Genomic DNA, 22,604 nt, shown 5'->3' with positions numbered 1-22,604 from the left:
TAGAAAATTGACAGGTTAATTAAGTCCCTAAATTATCATAGGCATTGTGGTATTCAGAGGTTAGAAAAATTGAAGGACATCATGCGCTGAAGTAACAAACGTTGCCGCAATAGGGCACCAGTGACTGAGATTGAACTAAACCTTAAGTTAATTTTTAGATTAAACATTTGAAATTTAGGTATCCTCATGAAAAAGACCATAATCTTTAACCTTTTAAATCTTAAAACTTTAAATAGTTAATTGCTAAATTTTAATGTTGTGTAAAATTGTGTTATTTAAATTAATAAATAACAAGAATATACCTTTTAGTTGAAAATTATACATTGTTAGAACATTTAAGATAGCGAAAATTCTTTTGTGCGTTAATGATAAGGAGATAATTAAATAAAGAAATTTACATTAATATTAATTATATAGTTTCATTTTTACAAATACATATTTATCGATTACATCATTGTTAATTACTTAATTTTGATTCGTTTGTTAATTACAAAAGAAAGGAATATATTCTTACAAAAGAAAAACGTGTTTATTTATGTGGAGTGAATTTTATGGATTAGAACAAGTGGATTTTTGTTTGTTAAATAAACAAAATAAAACAAAAAATGAGGATGGTTCGTGATGGGTCCAGACTTACCAAGAAAAGAGCAGAATAGAGGGATCGAAGTACCAAACATCTATATATTAACCCTACAAAAAAAGTAAATATATATTAAAAAAAACAAAAAGAAGAAAAGTTATGGTTGAATAATGTTTATGTTGTAAGTGTGATAAGTGTATGAAATTAATCTTACATAAAAAAAAAGAATTTATAAGATAAGAAATTCATTAATTTATTATTTTAAAATTTTTAAATTGGATATGGTGTTTTCATTTTATGTTCTCTCACTTAATTTTTCTTCAAAATTTTTCGGTGATTGAGAATTCTTCACAACCGTCCAACAAATAATATTATATATCAAATATTTTAATAAATCAAATTCAACTAAATTAAATAATATAACTTAAAATAATATTAATTATAACTATTTTTTATATTAAATTAAGTTAGTTAAACTTAATTAATAAAATGACTTAAATTTATAGTATTGTTCTTAATCAGAGTTATTAGCCATCCGGTTGGATAGTACTACACTTCAAGTCTTCAAGCATACTATGTGGCACATGTAATATTTTCAAATCACAAAATTTCGGATAAACAAATCCACAAAGATTGTAAGTTTTATACGAGAAGTAACTTCAATGATTTTTCTTACGTTTCTGCTTTTAATAAACAAAACAACATGATTGGTGAACGGAAAAGATTCACATGCTATCTTACCTTACTTAATTGGTAGTTGAAGATTATATATACAACCATTTGCATGCTCTCATTTATTTATTTATTTTGATAAACCTAAGATACTATAATTAATAAGCAATCGAAGTCAATTACAGGAACAAATTTAGCTTAACCAAAATTCTTGGGTTTTAACACCAAATACGTAGCTCCACTTCACTTATTAGATAAAAAGATATATCCTCTTAAAAATAAATAAATAAATAGCTGTAAAATAATAGTATATATAGCACAAAAAATATAAACATAAGTTCCATGCCTATTTGTCTGTTATAGGGGAGGCTACAACTAAAATTTGTGAGGTGCTCCAAGTGTTGAACGTTGAGCATTGAGCAGAGCAAAATACAAGGCATGCATAATAGCAAAGAAAAGAAAAACAACTTGCACAACCACACACTGTTTAATTTGTCCCACACTAATAATATACAATCCAAATATGCTCATATTTTGTTCCCTTTCTTCAAATCCTATCACTTCCCAATTCTTTTAATTGGTTTTGGTACCTCTATTTATCTGAATTCTATGCATGTTAAAAGTACATATTATTTTAGTATATCTTAAATTCATTTAGGTTAATATTACGGTAGAAACTCAGGTGTAATCGACTTCACGTGAAGTTGATAACTGAGAACCGTTAGATGGTTTGACTGATTTGACTAAATTTTCATATAACGACTTTCAACTATCAACTTTATATGAAATCGATTACACCTGAGTTTCCACCTAATATTATACTTTTAAAAAAATAACCTATTTCTTTATCTATCATGCATACTCATTAGAAAACAACTTCGTTCTTACTTTGGTTGGATATCTTTTTCGGAAGCATACAGAATTCTACATGCTTTATACAATCATATCCTCCCAGCTACCGAGATATCTTGTGCAGCATTATCTGGGACTTTGGGAAAATAATTGTGATACGTATTCGCCATAATTTATTTATTTTTAAGATATTAATGTTTGGCAAGGGTCTCAAACTTTGGATTCTCTCATATCACGTGTGTGAGATATATAATTTACCTAACTTAACCATATTCTCGTAATTACTATGTCTTTTGGGGACTTGATTAATTGATTATAAGTTATGCTACTTTGATAAATAGGTTTGTTTACTAAAATTGAACTTGCCGTGTATCTCATCACAATGACTAATTTAATCAACATTAAAAAAAAAAAAAAAGCTTAGCCTCAATTATTGGTGGGGCTTATGGTATCGTGTACTCTATTTATGATAAATGACTATTTCAGATAGACAAGCTGTGCAAGGCGATTGATTAAGTGGAAAATTGTTATTTATATATGTTATTAGGTGCGAATATTAATTTAAATTAATTTATATTTTATCGCACAAAAAATAATATGCGAGGCAGGCAATATGATTTTTTTCCCTATATATTTATACATAAAAACAAAAAAACACAATTCTAAATGAATGCGTAGTTTATTCAAATGTTGCTGTAGCGACGGTTATAAATGAGACAAAGATGTCACTGTGTAGGGCTGCTATATATAAATTAAATACAGTGGCCTAATCCAGAATGGTCTAAATCAATCATATAATAAATGAATATTCCAAAGTTGTTAAAATTTTTATATATACTATCACAATAACTTATGAATTCTGATTAATTTTTTTAGAAAGAATCACCGCAACCTTATCATATTCATATATGATATATGCATGGAGAGCCATTCGTTAAATCAAGGCTTTATTTGTATATATAAGCAAGTGTGCTTCTAAAGCGATGCTTTTATTTTCTTACTGTGAAACTCTTGGTTTGCTTTGTGTTTCAAATATAATGAGTTTAATTTAGATCTCTTTAATATGTGCGTAAATAATGGACAAAGCAATTGAATAACTTTTTTCGTTAACTCTTTTCATATATTTTCCATTCATACATTATAATAATATTGAATTAATAATCTATAATACTCTTTATTATACTAATTAACATCCGAATGAACATTAACTATTTTTGCTTTATATTATGGCACAATAAACACAAAAATAATTATAATTCAATAGTTAAAAAAATATGTAAGCAGTATAACTATAGTTTTTACGCATGCTATATATAATTATCTTGGAATTATCTAAAGAATTTATTGTGAAATAAAATGTTAAAAGATATATATACATTTATTTATATTTTAAATTAAACCGTAAATTGAATTATTTAAAACAAAAAGTGAAATAATATTTATATGAATTTCGTTAGGAAATCAATGAAGTATTTGTACAATGAGCTATTTATTTGGCCCAATATAAGTTAAAAAATAAACATCCAGGATAAAATATTACTAATTTTTCAAACACAATACACCCATACTATCCAGAATAACCATTCGGATACCAGGAGATAATAACCATCCGATATCCTATTGAATCGAATATCCTTAAATTTTCATTGTACACATTGTACAAATAGTCTATTTATATACATTACTCTATAAATTATAAAGTGTGTCTTTCCCATCGTTGTTGTAATGTTCTTCGAATCGATCCATCAGCATTTGAATAATTAAGTAAACGCAGTAGCCAATCATAAGCTTTAAACTAAATTAAAACGCAATATTGAAGTGACGGCATCTGTTACGTAGGGTCTATGAAAAAGACGCATGCAAAATGCAAGAGACATATTCAATTAACATTCAATTGCCTATTTGCCTCTATTATATGAGTAGGGTCATTATAAACTTGGTTTTTTCGCAAATTCAAAATACCATACTATTATTAACTTACAATTCTGCTAGACAGATAATAGAAATGGTGAACAATGTGAATAATAAATTATATTTTAGGTTTACTAAATATAAATAAATTTAATTAATTTAAATTTTAAAATTAAAATTATATTTTATTTTTTAACTTATTATTTTCGTTGTTTAAAAAAATTAATTCCGTATACTTTTTCATAATTTATTGTTTAAAATGTATGATTATAACATTAGGTTAGCTTTGCATGCATTATTGGTAGTAAAAAATATCGTTGTTAGACTTTTTTTAGTTATAAGCTTATGAGAATCTTCATTTATGATATCTCAATAATTGAAGCTTAACAAGGAACTTAATTAAATAATAGAAAAATATATGGAATCAAAAGTTACCGGCCAAAAACTAAATAAAACTACATTAATTTATATTAATAATTATTAATTTTAAATTTATAAAATTTAAAATTTAAAAAATTTAAAATTAATTAAGTAAATCTAATTAAAACCTATAAAAGCCTTCTTTTTCTCTCTCACATTAACCTATCCACCTACAACAATCACACACATACACCTCTCTCTCATCAATGATGCTGGAAGCGCCGGCGACTTCCATGCTCTCTGGGACGTCCTCAACAAGCGCAATAAGAATCCATATAGACAACTCAACTTCGTATTGAACAGAAACGGCAGCGTCAGGCACGGACCCGTGCCCCCAGAGAGCCCCCTCCCGCACCAGATCCCAACCTCCCCACCAAGGTTCTTTCCAAAGACCTCCCCATCAACAAATCAAAGGGCACATGGACGAGGATCTACTTACCCCGCGAAACACTGGATCAGAACTCCAAGTTTCCGTTACCGGTATTCTTTCACGGTGGCGCATTTATATTCCCGTGCTTCTCACCAGAATAGCTACGAGAGGAATTATAAAAAAAAATATTTATTTAATATAAAAAAAATATTTTAATACTTAACAAAAGAAACATTCAATTATATTTTAGAAAAAATAATTAAATATCTATAAAATTTTAAAAAAATATGAAATTCTTAAAAAAATAGAGACATTCACATTTACAATAAAAAAATCGAAAAATATATAAAAGAACATCTATTTAGTATGAAAAAGAAACATTCTAATACTTAGTAAAAGAAACATCCATATATATTAACTTGTAGAGATTTTAGATTCATCCAAAAATATTTGACTGATTTTTGACTAATACCCTTTTGATCCTATCATTGCTCATAAATAATAACTAATATGCCTTCGGGCGTATTAACGAATGTGGTATGCAATTTGCGTTACATCCATCTCTTAATATCATGATGAAAGGTCAGTCATATAAACAATTATTTATATTTATTTGCTTGCGTTATAGCTAGTAATATTTAATTTTATCAAATGGCTCTTGGGATTTGAATATATTGCATGCTTCTTTATATGATCATGTCACCTATAATTTTACATCATCCTTCTCATGTATGCAAGTAACAAATAAATAAATAATATATAACAAGGAAGTCAAGCATTACTATTCGTCATTATTCAGTATTTTGTTTGGTTTAAGAAAAATATGCCACGTATCATAGTTTTAAAGACAAATTTTCAAAGGGCACTAGTTTTGATCCGAAGGAAAAAAAAAAAGTTGGGATTATATGAAGGATAAAACTTGCTCCAAGTTATCCAAATTAGTGTTTTTAATGATCTGGTTAAAAATATTTATGTGCCATTATATATACACCATCACATCACATATGATGCACTAATTTGCTTTCACAAATCTTGGGTAATTAATCAATATTTTATCTTTAAATTTGTCTTATGTTTGAGTTATTATTAGTCAATTACTCTTTTTTTTTTTAATTTTTACTAAAAATGTTGGTTTCCTAAAATTCTCAAACTCACATTGCGAGTTGCTACTTGCTATACAACCATGTAATTATGTTTGAAGAGGTCACTCTCTTAGGTTTTTAGTGTAGTTGGATGCATTGAATCCTTATCACTCCTACAATATTGGGAACATGGGTTGCTTGCTATAATAAGCCTATAACACTAACTACATGCAATGATTCATGGCCATTGAATATTCTTCTCTTGCAGTGATGCTTTCTCTGTGCTTTGGGACCCCAACAACATATGTGGACAGAATGTTGGATATAATCAGTGGACCTTAATGTCTTGGTGTCTTACACTTGTACTATTTATTATATGGACATGCCACTTACTCTCAAAAAGATGATGCTAATCGTCAAAACCAATTCTGTTTAGTCGGTTTGACTCTTCTTTTTGGATGGCTAGAAATAATACCAATAATAAGGGATATCATTTGGAGTTTGAACACATCCTTGCGTATTTACATTGAAATTGTTTGTGATCTATGGTTTGATCTTGGGAGGAGAATGGAGACACATGGATGAAGTGAGGATAGAGGTCAAGAAAACTTTGGTGATAATCATCACAAGAAGGGACAGTCCACCGTCTACTGATGGAGGTTGATTATTGTTATTTTGTTACCACCTCTTGCATATTCATTAATTTTGTATCAATTAATTAATTATTAAATAATAAAGTTTAAGAAACAAAGTGTAAATCCTCTAAGTTTTGAACTCCTAACTTCACTAATAAAATTTGATTAAAACTCAATCCCCTTTTAATTGCCTTAACCTCGTTGGATGCCATTTCGTGGCATTTTAACGAGTGTTATCAAATAGGCCACTAAAAATAAAGTGATAAATAAGTTAAGGCCTTCCCCGAATATACCGTTTCTTTGTTTAGGGTTCTAGAAATGATTTCTCGTTTCAGTCTAGTATCCAAATTATGAATATGTATTTGAAAAAACATGCAAGTGCAGTCTATTCATAGATATTAGTATCCAAATGTAACTTGGCCCAAAAGAAAAAAAAGGTTCAAGATGTAAATAAGCATAGATGTTGCTTCAGTTTATAAAACCTTTTCCTTTATCATTTCTTGTTCTTAGTCCTAATACGTTTACAACGCACTACAAGTACTACTAGTATTAAGAGATTTCTCATTTTCTCTGCATCGTCTAAGATCTCTAGTGTAGCATATTCTTACCAATGCTGTGAAACAATCTCATATTCAACTGTAAACAGGACACTAAACATAACTAAATTATTGCACCTATGCCATTTTTCTTCCATGATGACACATAACGCTAATTCATATCATTTGGATGGTTAATAGTTAAAATAATCCCTAAAAAATCACACATGCATTGTCTTGATTCTCATGGAAAGATCAACCACCTCAAATTGAACCCTAGAAAATGATACCGCCATATTGGTCTTTGTATAGACTGACTGTTATATCTGACCAATTTCTTCCATAACGAAATTGATAATTATCTTTCATAGGCTATTTTGATCATCAATCCTATCTTATTTTTAGATAAAGAAGAAAAAAAGATAACAACTCGAACAGGATCTGTATCTATAACACGATCCGTTGCCACTATTAACAACTATGAACTATGAACATGACTTTGCTCATTAGCTTCTTCATGAGGCAGCAAGCAGGGAAGAAGAAGAAAATAAAAATTGTGCCACAAACAGCATGAGTTCTTATACTCAGATATGGTTTGCACAACATTGTGATCACCTTTCTTCCCAACGCATTCCTTAGCCTCGTTGCGTGGTGAAGTACATCTTCTGGATCCATGTTCTTCACGCATATAACTCGCTCGTTTTTGTTCTCTGTAATTCCCATCACAATCACTCATTCAACTTTTAGTAATTAGCTAAAGATCAGATCCCCAGAGTGAGTTGTACAATCCAAGTTTTATTAATTAATTAGCAAATAAGAAATCTTACTGTAAAAGGCCTTCAAATGTGGATGCTGACCACGAATGAGTTCAGTAACAACCTCTAATTGAGGATTCTTCTCCTTAAACACAGGCAATTCCGACTCCATAAAAGCCCTATTATTATTTAAAACAAAAGTAAGAATCAGCTCAGTAACCTAACAGTTATACAGTGATAGGAATCAGGGATTTTCGATTAGGAACAACGAAAGAAAGCAGCATGTTATGTTAGTAAATGCAGCATAGAAAGAAGAAGAAGAAGGACGAAATGGAGGGTACCTTATACCTCTACTGCTTCCGCCCCAATTGCAATAGCTAACAATGAGCTTCTGAAGTTGCCATACTCCTCTCAGAGCCATCACACAAAAACTGGAATGAACACAGCTATGAGATTATCAGAGCTTAGTCCTAGTGTATCTCTTCCTGTGCGAGGGATGAATATTCTGAAAAGTGGAAATAGCCAATATTGGAATCTGGAGAATTATCAACCAAATTATTACAAGATGCATTGCTATCCACATGTGCTGCTTGATTATTAATATTGTCCATAACTGAAAATGAAAATCATAACTAAATCTAATTCTAATAACCAATAACAAGAACAACTAACACAGCAACAATAACAGCATAGCAAAATTTCACTTATATATTGAATAATATTTAGATGATATTATATAAATTACATCTCGTAATATAAATCAGTCACAAAATAATCGGATAATTTACATAATACTAATTTTAAGTTAATTGTTGAGATGAGAGGCAGCAATCAGCATACAAGTAATGATTCACGCACTAATTATTTAGTAGCATTTCTAGCTGAAAGTAAGTAGTAACATATCATTGTGCCAAAAACTCAAATTAGAACATAGCAAATAAACACAGCAAGGGATCAAAGAGATCAAAGAGGAGTAGAGGACGTACCTCGGGAACACGGGAAGGCGACGGCGACGGCGACGGCAAAGGAGAAGAGGCAGAGGAGACAGGACTGAGGAGAGGCAGTGCCTGGGATTTCATTCATGAATTAGGTTTACTTTTTTTGGTCTTTGGGCTGGGTTTCTCTTTTTTCTATTTTTTTGGTCAAGTCTTTGGGTTAGTTTCCTCATATTCAAAATGTCTTGGGCCCATTACTTGTGATGGTGGGCTTAAGGTTAAAACTTTTGCCATTGTGACTTTTCAATAATTATGTTGGGCATTATTATTAGCCAATACTTATGATGTATTAGACATGAAATTATTTATCTGTAATTTACGTAATAGTTTTAATTTATTAAAGATTAGTTATGATATAATGACTACCACATTTTTTGTCATTGTCACCAACTGTTTTGAAGTGCAATATAATGATAAAATATATTTGGAAGATAATATTATAAGAAAAACTAATTAGTAGGTAATATATATTATTTTATGGTCCAAGAATATGTGTACAATTCTAAGATATTATATATATTTATTTTTATTTTTATTTTAGGACGTATATTATATATTCTTTATAGCATATTATATTTAGTTTACATATTCTTTTCAATTCTTATTTGTGTCAAGTGTAGTACAATTGTCTTGATTTATTAATATGATACTAAATGATTGGGTGATCCAATTAAGAATTTAACATTCAGCTTGAAACATCATCGTAATATAACCTTGGCATATCTTATAAACTATACATTACACCGAATCCAACTGAACTATCATGAGTTCTTTATTGGTCATCTTCTGCGGATTGAACACTTACAACAACCCATGAAGAATCATAAGATATCGTTGTCCCATCATAAACAATAATAACTTCACTTGCTGCTATTTATGAAAGATCATCCACCCAATTTATATACAAGGCGAATTAGTACATAGAAAATTAGAAATAAGGGAAAATTAAAGAGTGGAGATACCTGCATATACGTAAGCGGAAGGTAATGGGAGCGTGTCCGTCACATAATTAATTAAGATTTAAGAGTTTAATCGTGCTCATTAATGAAAATAACAAAAACACATATGCCCTCACCTACCACCATTTTCATCATCATGCTCACCAAACCCTCTTTCTCGACCCACCCTGCCGCCCCCACCAATTAAAATAGAACACACATATTTAAATCATGAGTTCCCAACAAAAGATTAATTATATATGGGTTGATATTTCAATTTCAAGCATTAATAGATCCAATAAATTATTTATTAAAATATATCCCTAGCTATTATACAAAGTCTTCATATATAAAACTTTCACGGCAGTAAATTAAAGCATGAGAAATGATGTCGTAAAATGTTTTCAAATAGAGTAATTAACATTTCAAACATATAGTGAGATTTAAAAAATAGTTTCGAAGCGTGAATTAGAAAAAGTGCATTTGGTTGGTACAAAGGTAAGAAAATAACGATGATGATGATCAACTCACGAAAGACAAGTCCTTAAAGCATTTTAGGTTTCGACTTATTATGCTACTTCTCTTCAGCAATCAATTTTGAATTGTTAGAATTGAAATGTGAACATCTATCACCTTGGGTTGGTGAACACCCGAGATCTTCTTTAGAATTTCTATTGAAGGAGTTAATGCGATTTTGGAAAAGTATAGGGTAATATATTATCTGTTAATTATTATATTTTAAACATATGTATAAAGAGATACATCGAAAAAATACATCTATAAAAATACTTTCATTAGACACAGTTATAAAAAAGATATTTTTATTAGATACGTCTACAAAGATACTTTCATTAAATACAATCATAAATAAAAGTTGACAGAAGTTGACAGATATACTATTAGTAACGTAGCAGAATTGATTTATTTTTTATTCCGCACTATTATAACTATATACAAGAATATATTTACGTATACGTTAGTTGGTCTTTCATTTACATGCATTAAGTTGATATTAACTGATCTCTGAAAAATTTATAGGTTTGTCCTATTTTCGAGTAGAAAAAGTATATGAAACCAAAAGGTTACCAGCTAAAAACTAAACAAAATCACATTAATTTGTATTAATAATTAATTTTATATTTTTTAAATTCAAAATTTAAAAAATTTAAATTTAATTTAGTAAACTTAATTAAAACCTATAAATACCTTCCTCTTCTCTCTCACATTAACCTACCTCCACCTTCTATAATCACACATACAGATTTCTCTCTTACCGTCATGAGTACGAAGATGAACTTCCAGAAGAGGTGATTAGGAAAATCTTATTGAGACTTTCAGTGAGGGTCCTCCTACAACTGAGGAGCATGTGCCGTTCATGGAACTCCGTAATCTCCAACGATGAATTCGCCATGATCCACCTTCAACGTTCAACCCTAACTCAGCGGCTGCCATTATGCGGAAAATTTGTTTTTGGTGGCTTTGGTTATGATATTCTACATTACCAGTACAAGTTTATTATGTGTTGTCTAGCCTTGTCTCTTATAACTGATTCCCAAGTGAGATTTGGAGCTATAGTTTTCACTTTTGGTGCAAATCCTTGTTGGAAAACTGTTGATCATCCTGTGTTTATGTACCGTCAGTTGCTGAGTTGGATGGACATTGTGGGCAAGTAATACTGTTGCACATGGATTCATACAAAATGGTTAATGGGGTCTTCATGATGAGTATGTCAATGTATGAGAATCTGATATCGGTGTTCATGCAAATTCTTTGTTTTGCTCTACTGATGAGAAAGAGGTTCATTAAAGAGATTGCAAACTACACATTTGATCTTAGTCAAAAGGAGTCTTTGAATAATTACAGAAATATAAAAAAAACATTCATTTAGTATGAAAAAAACATCATAATATTTAACAAAAGAAACATCTAATTATATTTTAGCAAAAATAATTAAATATCTATAAAGTTTAAAAAAAATATGAAATTTTTAAAGAAATAGAGACATTCACATTTGCAATACAAAAAAATTCAAAAAATATATAAAAGAATATCCATTTAGTATGAAAAAGAAACATTCCGATACTTAGCAGAAGAAACATCCATATATATTAACTCGTAGAAATTTTGGATTCACCCAAAGGTATTTGGCTGATTTTTTGCTAATACCCTTTTGGTTCCTAGCATTGCTCTTTCGAATATTATTTAGATTAAAATCGTGCATGTGCTAGGTAGATAATTTAGTACTTATAATTTATTACTATTATTAATTTATTATTATTATTTACAAAATATTCTCTTTATCAAAGGTAACTAGTTAACATAAATTCAAAAGAAAAATATTTTGTTTCATTTTATAATTAGACATGACTTGCCCCGAAAGTTTAAAATTCAGTAACATATTTCCCAAGAATATTACTAAATCAAACTCTTTAGTTTAAAAATTCTTTTTGTTAAAAAGATATTGTTAATTAAACTTTATATATATTAATTCCAGTCTCTATATGCATTAAGCTTTTAGGTGAGACAAAGTTTTCACAAATTGACAAATCATAAGGTCAAGTTCAGACGGTTTACAAAACTAAACACAAGCGCACTCAAACATTAAAAAGAAAAACGAGACAAACATATTCTCATTTGTGTAAAAAAATTGACTACATACATAATGAAAAAAAAAGTTATTAGTAATGCAGAAACTTTGGACATGTATATGAATAATTAATGGTTCTGCAATACATAATGAATAAAAAAGTTATTAATGGTTCTACAACTATATGCACTGTTTATTAATTAGACGCTTAATGACGTTCCATAATAATAAACTATACAACATACAAGTTGCTTTCATGTGTGTAAGTTGAGTGTGACAATTAACCGTACTAATTAACTTGAGTGTGACAATTTTATACCAGTTATCTTCATGCCCCAAATCAATGTGATTAATAATCAATAATAGTTATAATAACTGGCTACAACCTACAAGCCTACAACAACAACATAGTAACAATAATAACTGAGAAGAGAGTAGTCTGTGCTTAGAAACAGAAGCTTAGTCTAGAGTGTATACACACACACACAAGAGTCAAGAATGAATTGACTTGAAAATTAAATGAAACTAGAGGGTAGTGTTTGATGTTATGGCTTTGTAAACAATTATTGTAACAAAAGACAAAAGATTTATGATACGTTCTTTTCATTCTCATTTTCATTTTCTTTTTCTTATTTCAATGTGCTTTTAATTTGAATTTGTTCGTGGTGGGGTAGGATTTGATAAATTGAATGGATGTAAACAATATATATAATCTAGCTGTATCTTCAGAGGACCTACCATGTACTAACAACTAACGTGTATCATGTGGAAATGGAAAAAAAAATGGCATATCAACATGTGAAACTACAGTTTATAAAAAAATCACTACCTTATGGTGTGCTACGTTGTTCTTTAAAATAAGTGTCTAATTTGAAATGAGGCAGCCAAAGCAATACTATATGAGGTTTCATGTTGGCTTAGATATTAGTCAATAATTCTTCGGAAAAACTACCAAAAGTACCCATGAAGTTTACGAACGCTGACAAAAGTACTCATAAACTAAGAAAATTAATGATGTACCTACGGAAGATGGGGTTTGTATGACAAAAGTATCTAAACCCTAATTTTTTTGTTAATTTTTTAATAAAATTCCCAAACTACCCTCACTCTCAACCTCAACTCACTTTTTCAACATTCCATAACCCAACTTGTACCTTTAAAACCTTTGTCATGGAGTCTAAAACTACTCCTATAATAAACCAGGCCAAAATCAATGGTGGTGGTGGTGGTAGAAGACTTCGACCGATTCCTAGTAGATAAATTTAGTATGGTGAGCTCTTTTCCATTTTTTTCGCCAATCCCTTCACACAAAGAAAGCCCTCAAATTAAGAAAAAAAGGAAAAAACAAATGAAACGATTAAAAACTGTTCCTTTATGATTCTTTCTCTGATTCTTCATCGGTATTGATTGATTCTTTTGTTAATCTTGGCGCTGCAATCCTCTGTTGCGTTATTATTCAAAATTTCCACCATAAAAGGTTCATTTCATCTGTCGTAGGAATAGTTTTGGATTCCATAACAAGTTTTAAAGGTGCATGTTGAGTTATGGAAGATTAAAAAAGTGAGTTGAGGTTGAGGGTGGGGATAGTTTGGGAATTTTATTAAAAAAATAAACAAAAAATTAGGATTTAGATACTTTTGTCATACGGAACTCATTTTCCATGGGTACATCATTAATTTCCTTAGTTTAGTTTATGGGTATTTTTGTCAGCGTTCGTAAACTTCATAGGTACTTTTGGTAGTTTTTCTATAATTCTTCTCTACCAAAAGAAAATATATTAGCAATTAATTAGGCCTTACAAAATTTCAAACAAATACAGTCCCTAACCTAAACATAAAACTTTTACGTTAGTTTTATGTATATATAATATTACGTATCTAAGGTTTTTTATGAATTAAATCTAATTAATTTAAATAATAAAATTTAAAATAATACTAACTATAATTAATTTTAGTTATATTAGACCAACTCGGCTAGACTTACATTTTGTTCTTCAATAATGTCCAAACATAAAATATTGAGTATTCATCCCAAACATAATCAACCACCTAAAATGTAGGTTGTCTTAGTTGACAAGTGCATTTTTTCATGAAAATCATATAAGGAGGACATAGCCTCACCTAACAACTATTATTTGACGAAAATCTACAATGACTCTCTCCTAAATCCTTCAACAACCCACTTTCTAAAAGCTCTACTAAGAATTTCAGATCCCAAATTCTAAGATTGTTTGCTCAAACAAAGAAACACAAAAGTCAAATATAATTCAAAAATATATACTGTAAAATCGAATCGAACCAAAATATTAAAGGATTATCTGCACAATTTTGACAATGATCAAATATATAATCATATGGCACAATTATGTGTTCAATTACGTTTTATGAAAAAAAAAATAATAGAGAAATTGCTAAATTCTACTCTCCCCGAGAAGAAGGAGAAGCAGAAGGGCTCCACGGTGTCATATCCATGGGATAACTACCCAAAACCCTCAAAAAGGAGGTGAATTCTTGAACCTCAGCCAGGGCATTCTGTGCTCTGACCTCAGCCATAGATGCCTCGAAATCAACATAAAACATGTACTCGAAGTGCTTTGCTGTCCCTTCATTCTTGTCATCGTCAACAATCCGGATCGGACGGTTACGATGCGGCCTTGACTCGATCTTAGTCAAACTGATGTTCCTAAACGCAAACGCCGAGAGCACCTTAAAGAGCACGGAGGTCCCTTTATCGTGCGCGAACACGATACTCGTCTTAAAAGGCCGGTCCGTGCGAGGAATGATTGGTTCTCGGGCCAACATCACGAACCGGGTCACGTTATTCGGGTCATCTTGGATCCCATCCGCCAGGATCTGAAGACCGTACAGATCTGCCGCGCGTGCGCTGGCGATTGCCGCAGTGTCTCGGAGGTTGTTGGTGGCCACGAACTCCGCGGCGCCGGCGGTGTCGTCTACGGCTTCGCGAGCCACGTTGAGGCCGAGCTTGGTGAGAGTATGCTCGCACTGTGCGAGGGCCTGAGGGTGAGAGATCACGCGCGTCAGGTACTCCGATCGGACGCCGGGAAGGGCAAGGAGGCAGTGGTGAACGGGGAGCTGGACCTCGCCCACGATGTGGAGGCGGTGGCGGAGGAGGAGGTCGTAGTTCCGGTGGATCGAGCCGCCGAGGGAGTTTTCGACGGGTAGAACGGCGCGATCGGCTATCCAGAGCTCAACGGCTTGGAAAACAACCTCGAACTGATCGCAAGCTATGGCTTCTCCGTTAGGGTAGGCTTTGCCAGCGGCAGCCTCGGAGTACGCACCTGGGACTCCCTGGTATGCCACGCGCAGCTGTGAGCCGTGCATCGGTGCTGGCGATAGGTCGGAGATGGTGAGCGGCTTTGGAGGAAGCGTTTTTTCGCCGCTGACGTGGACTAGGTTCAGGTCTGTTACTGCGGATTTGTGGCCGTTCACGGCGGCTATGTTCTCTCCGGCAGCTGCGGGGTTTGAATCCTCGTTCTGAGAGTCGACCTTGCTGGATAGGATGGCGCATGCGCTCTGCCAGTCCGTTCGGGTTGACCCGACTCCCTGCGAGAAGCTTGATGATTCGAACCCGTAACCACATTTAACCGTTATTCGGGTTGGAACGACTCGAAATGTGGGCTCACTCCCCCGGTGGAGGTAGCTGAGTGCGTTGGAATACGGCGGTGAGAGAGTGTGCATTTTTGTTCCAATTTGGTACTTAAGAAGAAAGAGTAGGGGTGAAATGGAAAATCTAACGTAGGTGATAATCTTATGAATAAGGTAGCTTTAGCTTGGAGTTCTCTCTAGGAGAAGGGAACTTCAAGCTGAGAAAAGAATGGATGCGGAGTTCAGGGTTTAAATATTGGTGCGTGACAAATTTTGAGGGTATGGTGTGTGCGTGTGAAGGTGGTTTGGTCAATCTCACACCTACCCCCCTCTTCTCTCTTTTCTATTCCTTGTTACTACTAATAGGTCCCCTTCGTTGTTAATTTTTTAAAGTATTTTATATTGACTTATAATGGGAAGTTTATATTTGCTTTCAAGCTTGGATGTTTCCTCTTTTGCCAGGAAAAAAAGGGGAAACGAAAAAGCAAAATGTTTTGGTGAAATATTCCAGGATTTCAATCATAGTTGTGTAAAACTCTCTTAGGAATTGATAGCATAAAAACACACATGGCTCTTCTACAAATGAAGGGATTTCACGTGGCTTGTGGGTGCTTATTGATGACATGAACTCTTGGTGATTAGTGTGATGTCACATATATCACTTGGAGATTGGAGCAGTATTATTATCAGTATTATTTGAACATTTGAAAGCCGACACCTAACAAAATAGAAACTACACCAAAATTCAAGAATGGTAAAGTTAACGCTTATGATTTGAATGTGTGGTCAACATTTTCCTCTATCACATTCTTCGAACAATAAATAAGAAATAGAACAGAGGATTTTAGTGACTTTTCATCCAATAAGACGGCATTCGATGCTCCATGAATGAACCTCAAATATACCAGATTCCACTAGAGACGATAACCCAACAATAATATTAACCTTGCTTCCTGTAGGAATTACAATGAAGCTGGATGAAACCGGCAAAAAAAAAATGTGTATATATACATTCAAAATGATTTGTTATAGTCCGCTTCAAGAACAAAACAAAAAAGTTACCCAGCTGGAGATTTTGATGAATCAAAACTAGATACAATGATTAATCTAATAAATTACAACACGGATAGATCCCTCTGGAGATCTCCAATGTACACAAATTGATTTTTGTAACATGACCTATACTAATATCCATCACTAGCCCAACAGAACCATGTGAATCTTAGACTCAGTTGAGCCATTTGAAAGACTGAAAATCTCAGCCCATGAGATCATCGTTCTTCAGAGGCCAACCCACTTCACCCATCTGAAAATCCGACCAACTCTCAAGGGCAACTCGTAGTCACTCGCAACAGCAGGTTCCCTTCTAGCAACCTCGGCCTCTGACCAAACATATACCCCACGTTCCTGCTTACTGCCAGGAACAGTGTTGTCCAGGATAAAAGCAACAAGAAACGCTATCACCATGTGTAGTGAAAACAACGTGTTCAAGACATAGTTCAGCTGCAAAATGAACCAATATCGTGTTATTTTAGGAACTTGACCCTGAATAACTGGAGCATAGTAGTTTAGAGAAAGCATTCAAGTGCAAAACGAACAGGCCCATTGCAAAACTATATATATATATATAGTAGCTTTCACCGAATCTTGAATTCACAAGTCACATGAACCCACATATTAAAATATAAACATATACAAAGATGTAATGCAGTACCAGTAAAATAAAAATGAAATAAAAAAGGAAAAAAAGAAAAGATGATTATGCCGTAAGTACTAATTAAATAAGAGCAGGCAGGAGAATGTCAATGATGCGGAATATACAGTCAAAACCAAATAACAGAAAACTGCAAATAACTATTCCCTATTGAAAATTATTTTAGTTTACTTCCATTCACCAAATCACTCAGATATTTAGGCAGTGAAACAATTTTATCTACTGCAGTAACCCCAACAGATGAAATAGACAATGACACTTCTGAATATCTTTTTCACAAAATTTGACACCAAGAATGCAAGCATAAGGTTCGTTAAAACATGAGAAAGACATACCCCTCCATTCTTGCTCTGTATAGGTCCATGAGAAGCCACAACATAAGGCTGGAAATAATTCGGCACTGACATGTTGGAGTTTGGAGAGAGACCATATTGTTGAAAGTAGGCAGGTATGGAAAGAGAGAAAAACAATGATAACCCAACAATAATGATATTCCGAGAGCTTCCAGCCTCACTATACCGTAGGTTTGACAAGCCCAATGCGGTAAGCATTGCCCACATAAAGCAGAGTAGACCAGCAACAATGACATCAGGAATTGAAGCAATGAAACCTCCAACCTTACCTGTTGTATAGCATAAGCATAGGTAAACACAGATTGCATGAAAAGAAGTTCTACAAGTGACAGAACAAAAAATATATATATTATATATTTATATGCACATCATTTCAAACATGATACATTGAATATTTCAAACTAAAACAAACTGCTTTCCAGAGTAAAATATATATAGTTACAGTCTCAAAGATTAGCTTCTCAAAGAACATTATTCTTAAAAGGCTATTTATGTGCAGAACCAATAGCCTCTGAGATGGCTTAATGTACATTTCGTGAAGGTTAGATCTAAGAACAATATGATAAAAGACTTACCCACAAGAGACAACACTATTAAAAAGCAAGCGCCCAGTTGAACTGCCCTGCGGCTTCCCATTTTAGTCACAGCAATTGTGTGGACATTTTCAGTTATAGTTGTCGACCCAGTTCCAGTTCCCCAGAGACCAGCCAAGACACTTGTAAGACCTTCCAAACCAATTCCTCGACTTAGAACTCCAGGAGTTGGAGGTCTGGATGCCACCAGTAAAGAAGATGCATGGTATGATCCAACCTACAAAGTTTAAAGCAAATGAATATCAACACCACAGTATAATGATTTATTAATCCTTTATACAGGGAAAACGGGGAAAAAAAAGTAAAAGAACAGTAAAATTTTGATATACTGTATTGTTAATCTGATAAATCAGTACCACATTATTTGACTGATCACATTGTGAATTCTAACACTTCATACCATGAAAGCACTACATTACTCTTCAGTATAGTTTAAACAAATGAGAACGAAATAAGGAATTAATAAATAGAGACTGACTGAAAAAATGCCTTACAAATTGACAACCCCTGTTTTCTAGTTTCAATCTGATAAATTATAAGCCTACCACCAGGCTCTTTTGGTCTTTCTTTTTTTTCCCCTTCCCATTTACATTCATTGTTGTAAAAGCTTGCAGCTAAAATGAAATGACACATAATTGAATAGCAATTGCAACTTTCATCACCTGCTAGTACACTGCGGTAATAGAACCTAGTGGATGGTTAGTTTTTCTAACTTAACACAAGAAAGTTAAACTATTGACATGTTCAAAGTTAAGATAGGACAGTATCATTTGATTCATATAGACAACCCCAATAAAAGGTTAAAGGCATTGTAATCATTGTTAATCTAAATCAAGATAACAAAATACAGACCAGGAACCAGAGCTAAAAAGAGACAAGAAACTAACCGAATCCACAGATGAGATTACAGAAACCACACACATCACAAGAGCCATTTTCCAGTGGAAGACAGGTGTACCCCATTGTAGTGGATAAGGAAATCTAAACCATGGAGAGGATCTCAGTGCATGAGAAGTATCAACCCGGCAATGTTTCATCCTTGAAAAATTCTTTCTGCAGTGCTGTGAAACCATATTTGATGCAGGTATATTTATATCGCACCCTTTGTAGTTGTACAACCCTGCCTCAGTCAACATGAAAGCGAATGCCCATGTAATTGCCAGACCCAAAGGAACCTGGCAGTTAAAGGGAGAAATAGCAAACAGGCATCATGTTTAGAATAAGTCAGTTGCAGTCGCACAAACTTTTGTTTCAACTACTGAAGAGTAACCGAAAGATATTTTAACATTGAGCTTACCGCGTATATTAGAAATATGCGATGTCCGAGAATAGATATTTTACGAAGGTACTGCAGAGAACAAGAAATAATATATTAGCAAAATGCTCAAGCAATAACATGAACATACACACAGGGATTCTGAAGTAATAATAAAATAATGATATAAAAATTCAAGATGAACTCAACAACTTACAAGAGAAAAAACAACCACCACCAATATCTGTACTGCACCAATCTCAAGACATGTACCAACTATTGGGAAACCATAACTGAAAAATGAAAGTCCAACAGCAGCAATAGTGGGGGATACAACTACAGGATTGATCAATCTGAAAGGAGATCATAAAATGAGGTTCATTATCAGCTACACAGAACAGAAAATCTAAGACATAAAATGATTAGGAAGAGTGATTGAAGTTCTTAGGAAAGTAACAGGTCATAGCTCCATATTTTTTATTTAAAAATATAAAAATTAGGAAGAGTGATGCATGTAGACGGGAAGGAGCCAAGTGGAAAAATTAATCAGATAAGCTAAATTAATCACAGCTTGTTGATTTTGGATTAGAATATATTGTTAACCTAAGAAATCAATTATAAACCTTAATTAATGACAACCAACCTAAGAAATAACTTATCCACCTTTATGACAACCAGATTTATGATATTGAACCAACCCAACATTTTTTGGGGAAGGCGACAAATAATTTTAGGTCTGCAACTGCAACATAAATCCCAATTCAAATATCCCCCGCGAGAATACTATCAACTATATATATGACATCACTAAATCTAAATGTTTTTGCTTATTCTTACAGCATTCTTCTTCACAGATTATCCTCTATAATTGCTTCTACTCAAATTTCATAAATCTATAGGCTTTAGAACTAAGAACTAAATAGCACACAGCCCTAATCCACAACAATGCATACTGCTTGGTCAGACGATGAAGCATGTACTCATAAAAAGACAAACAGACCCCCCCTTACCCAAACACACACACACACACATGCAAAAGAATACACAAACACGTGCATACCTTACTAAAAGCGACATAAGCCCTGTATATCCCAGTAGAGCTTGAAAAGCTGATCCAATGATTATAGCCCCCTGAAGCTCCTTCATTATGTGTTTGAACTTCTGCAAACCGAGATAGAAATAGAAACCTTATCAGCTGCCATTTTTAACTTGTTTCAACTATTCCATCAGAAAATCTTTAAGACAACTCAAATTCCTCAATAACTATATATAACTATAAAGTAGAAACTACTCAATTTCATTGGACGAACAATTGTACAAAAGAAAACAGACACAATTATCTTAAAACATAAAGAAATGGACAAAGGATACATACATTTCCATTTAATCCTTGAAACTCTGGCGAGTTGATGATAGCAAGAGCCGGAGCCAAGTATACAAAAGAAGGGCCCTGTATCAATGGCAATCTGGACCCAAAAGTAATATGCAGGAGTGTAGTGACACCAGAAACGAAGAGCACAGTTGATACCACCATAGCAGTTTCCTCCTAAAACCACTAACACATCAGAATAACAGTACCCCATATAACAACTTCGCCGCAAAAAAATAGACTTCAACATTTTTTCTTTTTTAGAAAAAAACATAAACAAATAAGTAAAGAATTCAACTAAGTCTAAAGTTGAAAGCTGAAATCAAATCACACTCACATGACTGCCACCCATTGCAGGAACTATTACAAGTGGAATCAGAATCAACGAACCCAATATCGAAACGTAATGCTGAATACCGTACACACCAATTGGAACTACACACAGAAGAACAATTAACATCATCGTCAAAATATATCAAATTATCAACCCTAAAAAAAACTAATAATTCCACAGAGTAAACAAAACAAGAATTTACCAAGACCAGGTGAATCTCTGAGCTCGTACTTCATGTGAGAGTGCCGAGGCACAAACCCGTCGTCTTCAACATCCACTACTTCTTCATGCCTCGACGCTCTCCTAGCATGCTGTGGCTGGTCCACCGGCGCAGCAGCCGCCGTCGCCGGTGGCGGAGCTTGGCCGTTGGTGCTTGGCACTGACCCCTTGGTTCCGCCGTCGGAATCTCTCCGCTTCTTCGGAGTCTGATCCTTCGGCGGAACCGGAACAGGAGCCGCTGGAGGTACCTTATCGGTGGCCGGCGCTACACCGTTTGCCGGAGCCCGAGGCCGGCCCGCTTCTAGATCCGCGATAGCGGGTGCGGGCTGTGAGGGCCTGGGAGGGAGCGCGAGCTGGGTGGAGTCGGTGGAATTGGTCTCGCCGGAGAATTTAGGCCTGAATCCCGTCTTCTTGGCCCACGAAGAGGGGGGCAATGGCTTGGCATCCGGCGAGGGAGGACGGTTGCGGTGGTTGGGATCAGAATTGGACATGTTGGGAAGCAGAAGAAGGTCAGTGAAGCATAGCTTGCAGATCTGGGAGCGGAGGTGCAATGCAGAGCAAGAAGAAGAACAAGAAGTGGTTTTCTTGTTGCTGTTTTAGGGTTTTTTGTTTTCCGCGCCAATGAAAGTTATGGCGATGAAATGAGAGTATGTTTGAGCTGCCAAGTGAAGTGAAGTGAGTGTGTGTGGTGAGATTTTTTTAGTTGGAGCTGAAAAGCGCGTTATGATTAAGTGTTTTAATTTTGTTTCGTGTTTGGTAGTCTTGTATCTCACGGGGGAAACGGTGGAACCACAAAAGTATAAGCTGGAATTCAACAAATTCATTTAAA

The 22,604-nt window shown here is 33.6% G+C and overlaps 3 protein-coding genes across 3 annotated transcripts; all 3 read right to left on the bottom strand.

Annotated features, from left to right (window-relative positions):
• Positions 1 to 7,529: 7,529 nt before the first annotated feature.
• LOC107476522 (54S ribosomal protein L51, mitochondrial) lies at positions 7,530 to 8,868 on the bottom strand. Its single transcript, XM_016096339.3, has 4 exons — positions 8,800 to 8,868; positions 8,155 to 8,348; positions 7,886 to 7,992; positions 7,530 to 7,768 (listed from the first exon to the last, which is right to left on the bottom strand). The coding sequence occupies exons 2-4, from the start codon at positions 8,232 to 8,234 to the stop codon at positions 7,530 to 7,532; spliced, it is 426 nt and encodes a 141-aa protein (XP_015951825.1). The 5' UTR covers positions 8,235 to 8,348; positions 8,800 to 8,868.
• A 5,727-nt stretch (positions 8,869 to 14,595) lies between these two features.
• Positions 14,596 to 16,274, bottom strand: LOC107476433 (arogenate dehydratase 3). The gene has a single exon (XM_016096242.3). It carries the CDS (start codon positions 16,029 to 16,031, stop codon positions 14,751 to 14,753), a length of 1,281 nt encoding a protein of 426 aa, XP_015951728.1. The 5' UTR covers positions 16,032 to 16,274; the 3' UTR covers positions 14,596 to 14,750.
• A 642-nt stretch (positions 16,275 to 16,916) lies between these two features.
• Positions 16,917 to 22,575, bottom strand: LOC107476432 (nucleobase-ascorbate transporter 12). Its single transcript, XM_016096238.3, has 10 exons — positions 21,759 to 22,575; positions 21,560 to 21,657; positions 21,229 to 21,399; positions 20,914 to 21,014; positions 20,071 to 20,206; positions 19,896 to 19,946; positions 19,486 to 19,773; positions 18,581 to 18,815; positions 17,988 to 18,274; positions 16,917 to 17,441 (listed from the first exon to the last, which is right to left on the bottom strand). Exons 1-10 carry the CDS (start codon positions 22,264 to 22,266, stop codon positions 17,220 to 17,222), a joined length of 2,097 nt encoding a protein of 698 aa, XP_015951724.1. The 5' UTR covers positions 22,267 to 22,575; the 3' UTR covers positions 16,917 to 17,219.
• Positions 22,576 to 22,604: the final 29 nt, after the last annotated feature.

Source organism: Arachis duranensis, chromosome 3 (genome assembly GCF_000817695.3).
Source record: "Arachis duranensis cultivar V14167 chromosome 3, aradu.V14167.gnm2.J7QH, whole genome shotgun sequence".
Classification (NCBI taxonomy): Eukaryota; Viridiplantae; Streptophyta; class Magnoliopsida; order Fabales; family Fabaceae; genus Arachis; species Arachis duranensis.
Note: the sequence above shows the minus strand (reverse complement) of the source record. Positions and strands in the feature narration are given on the sequence as shown.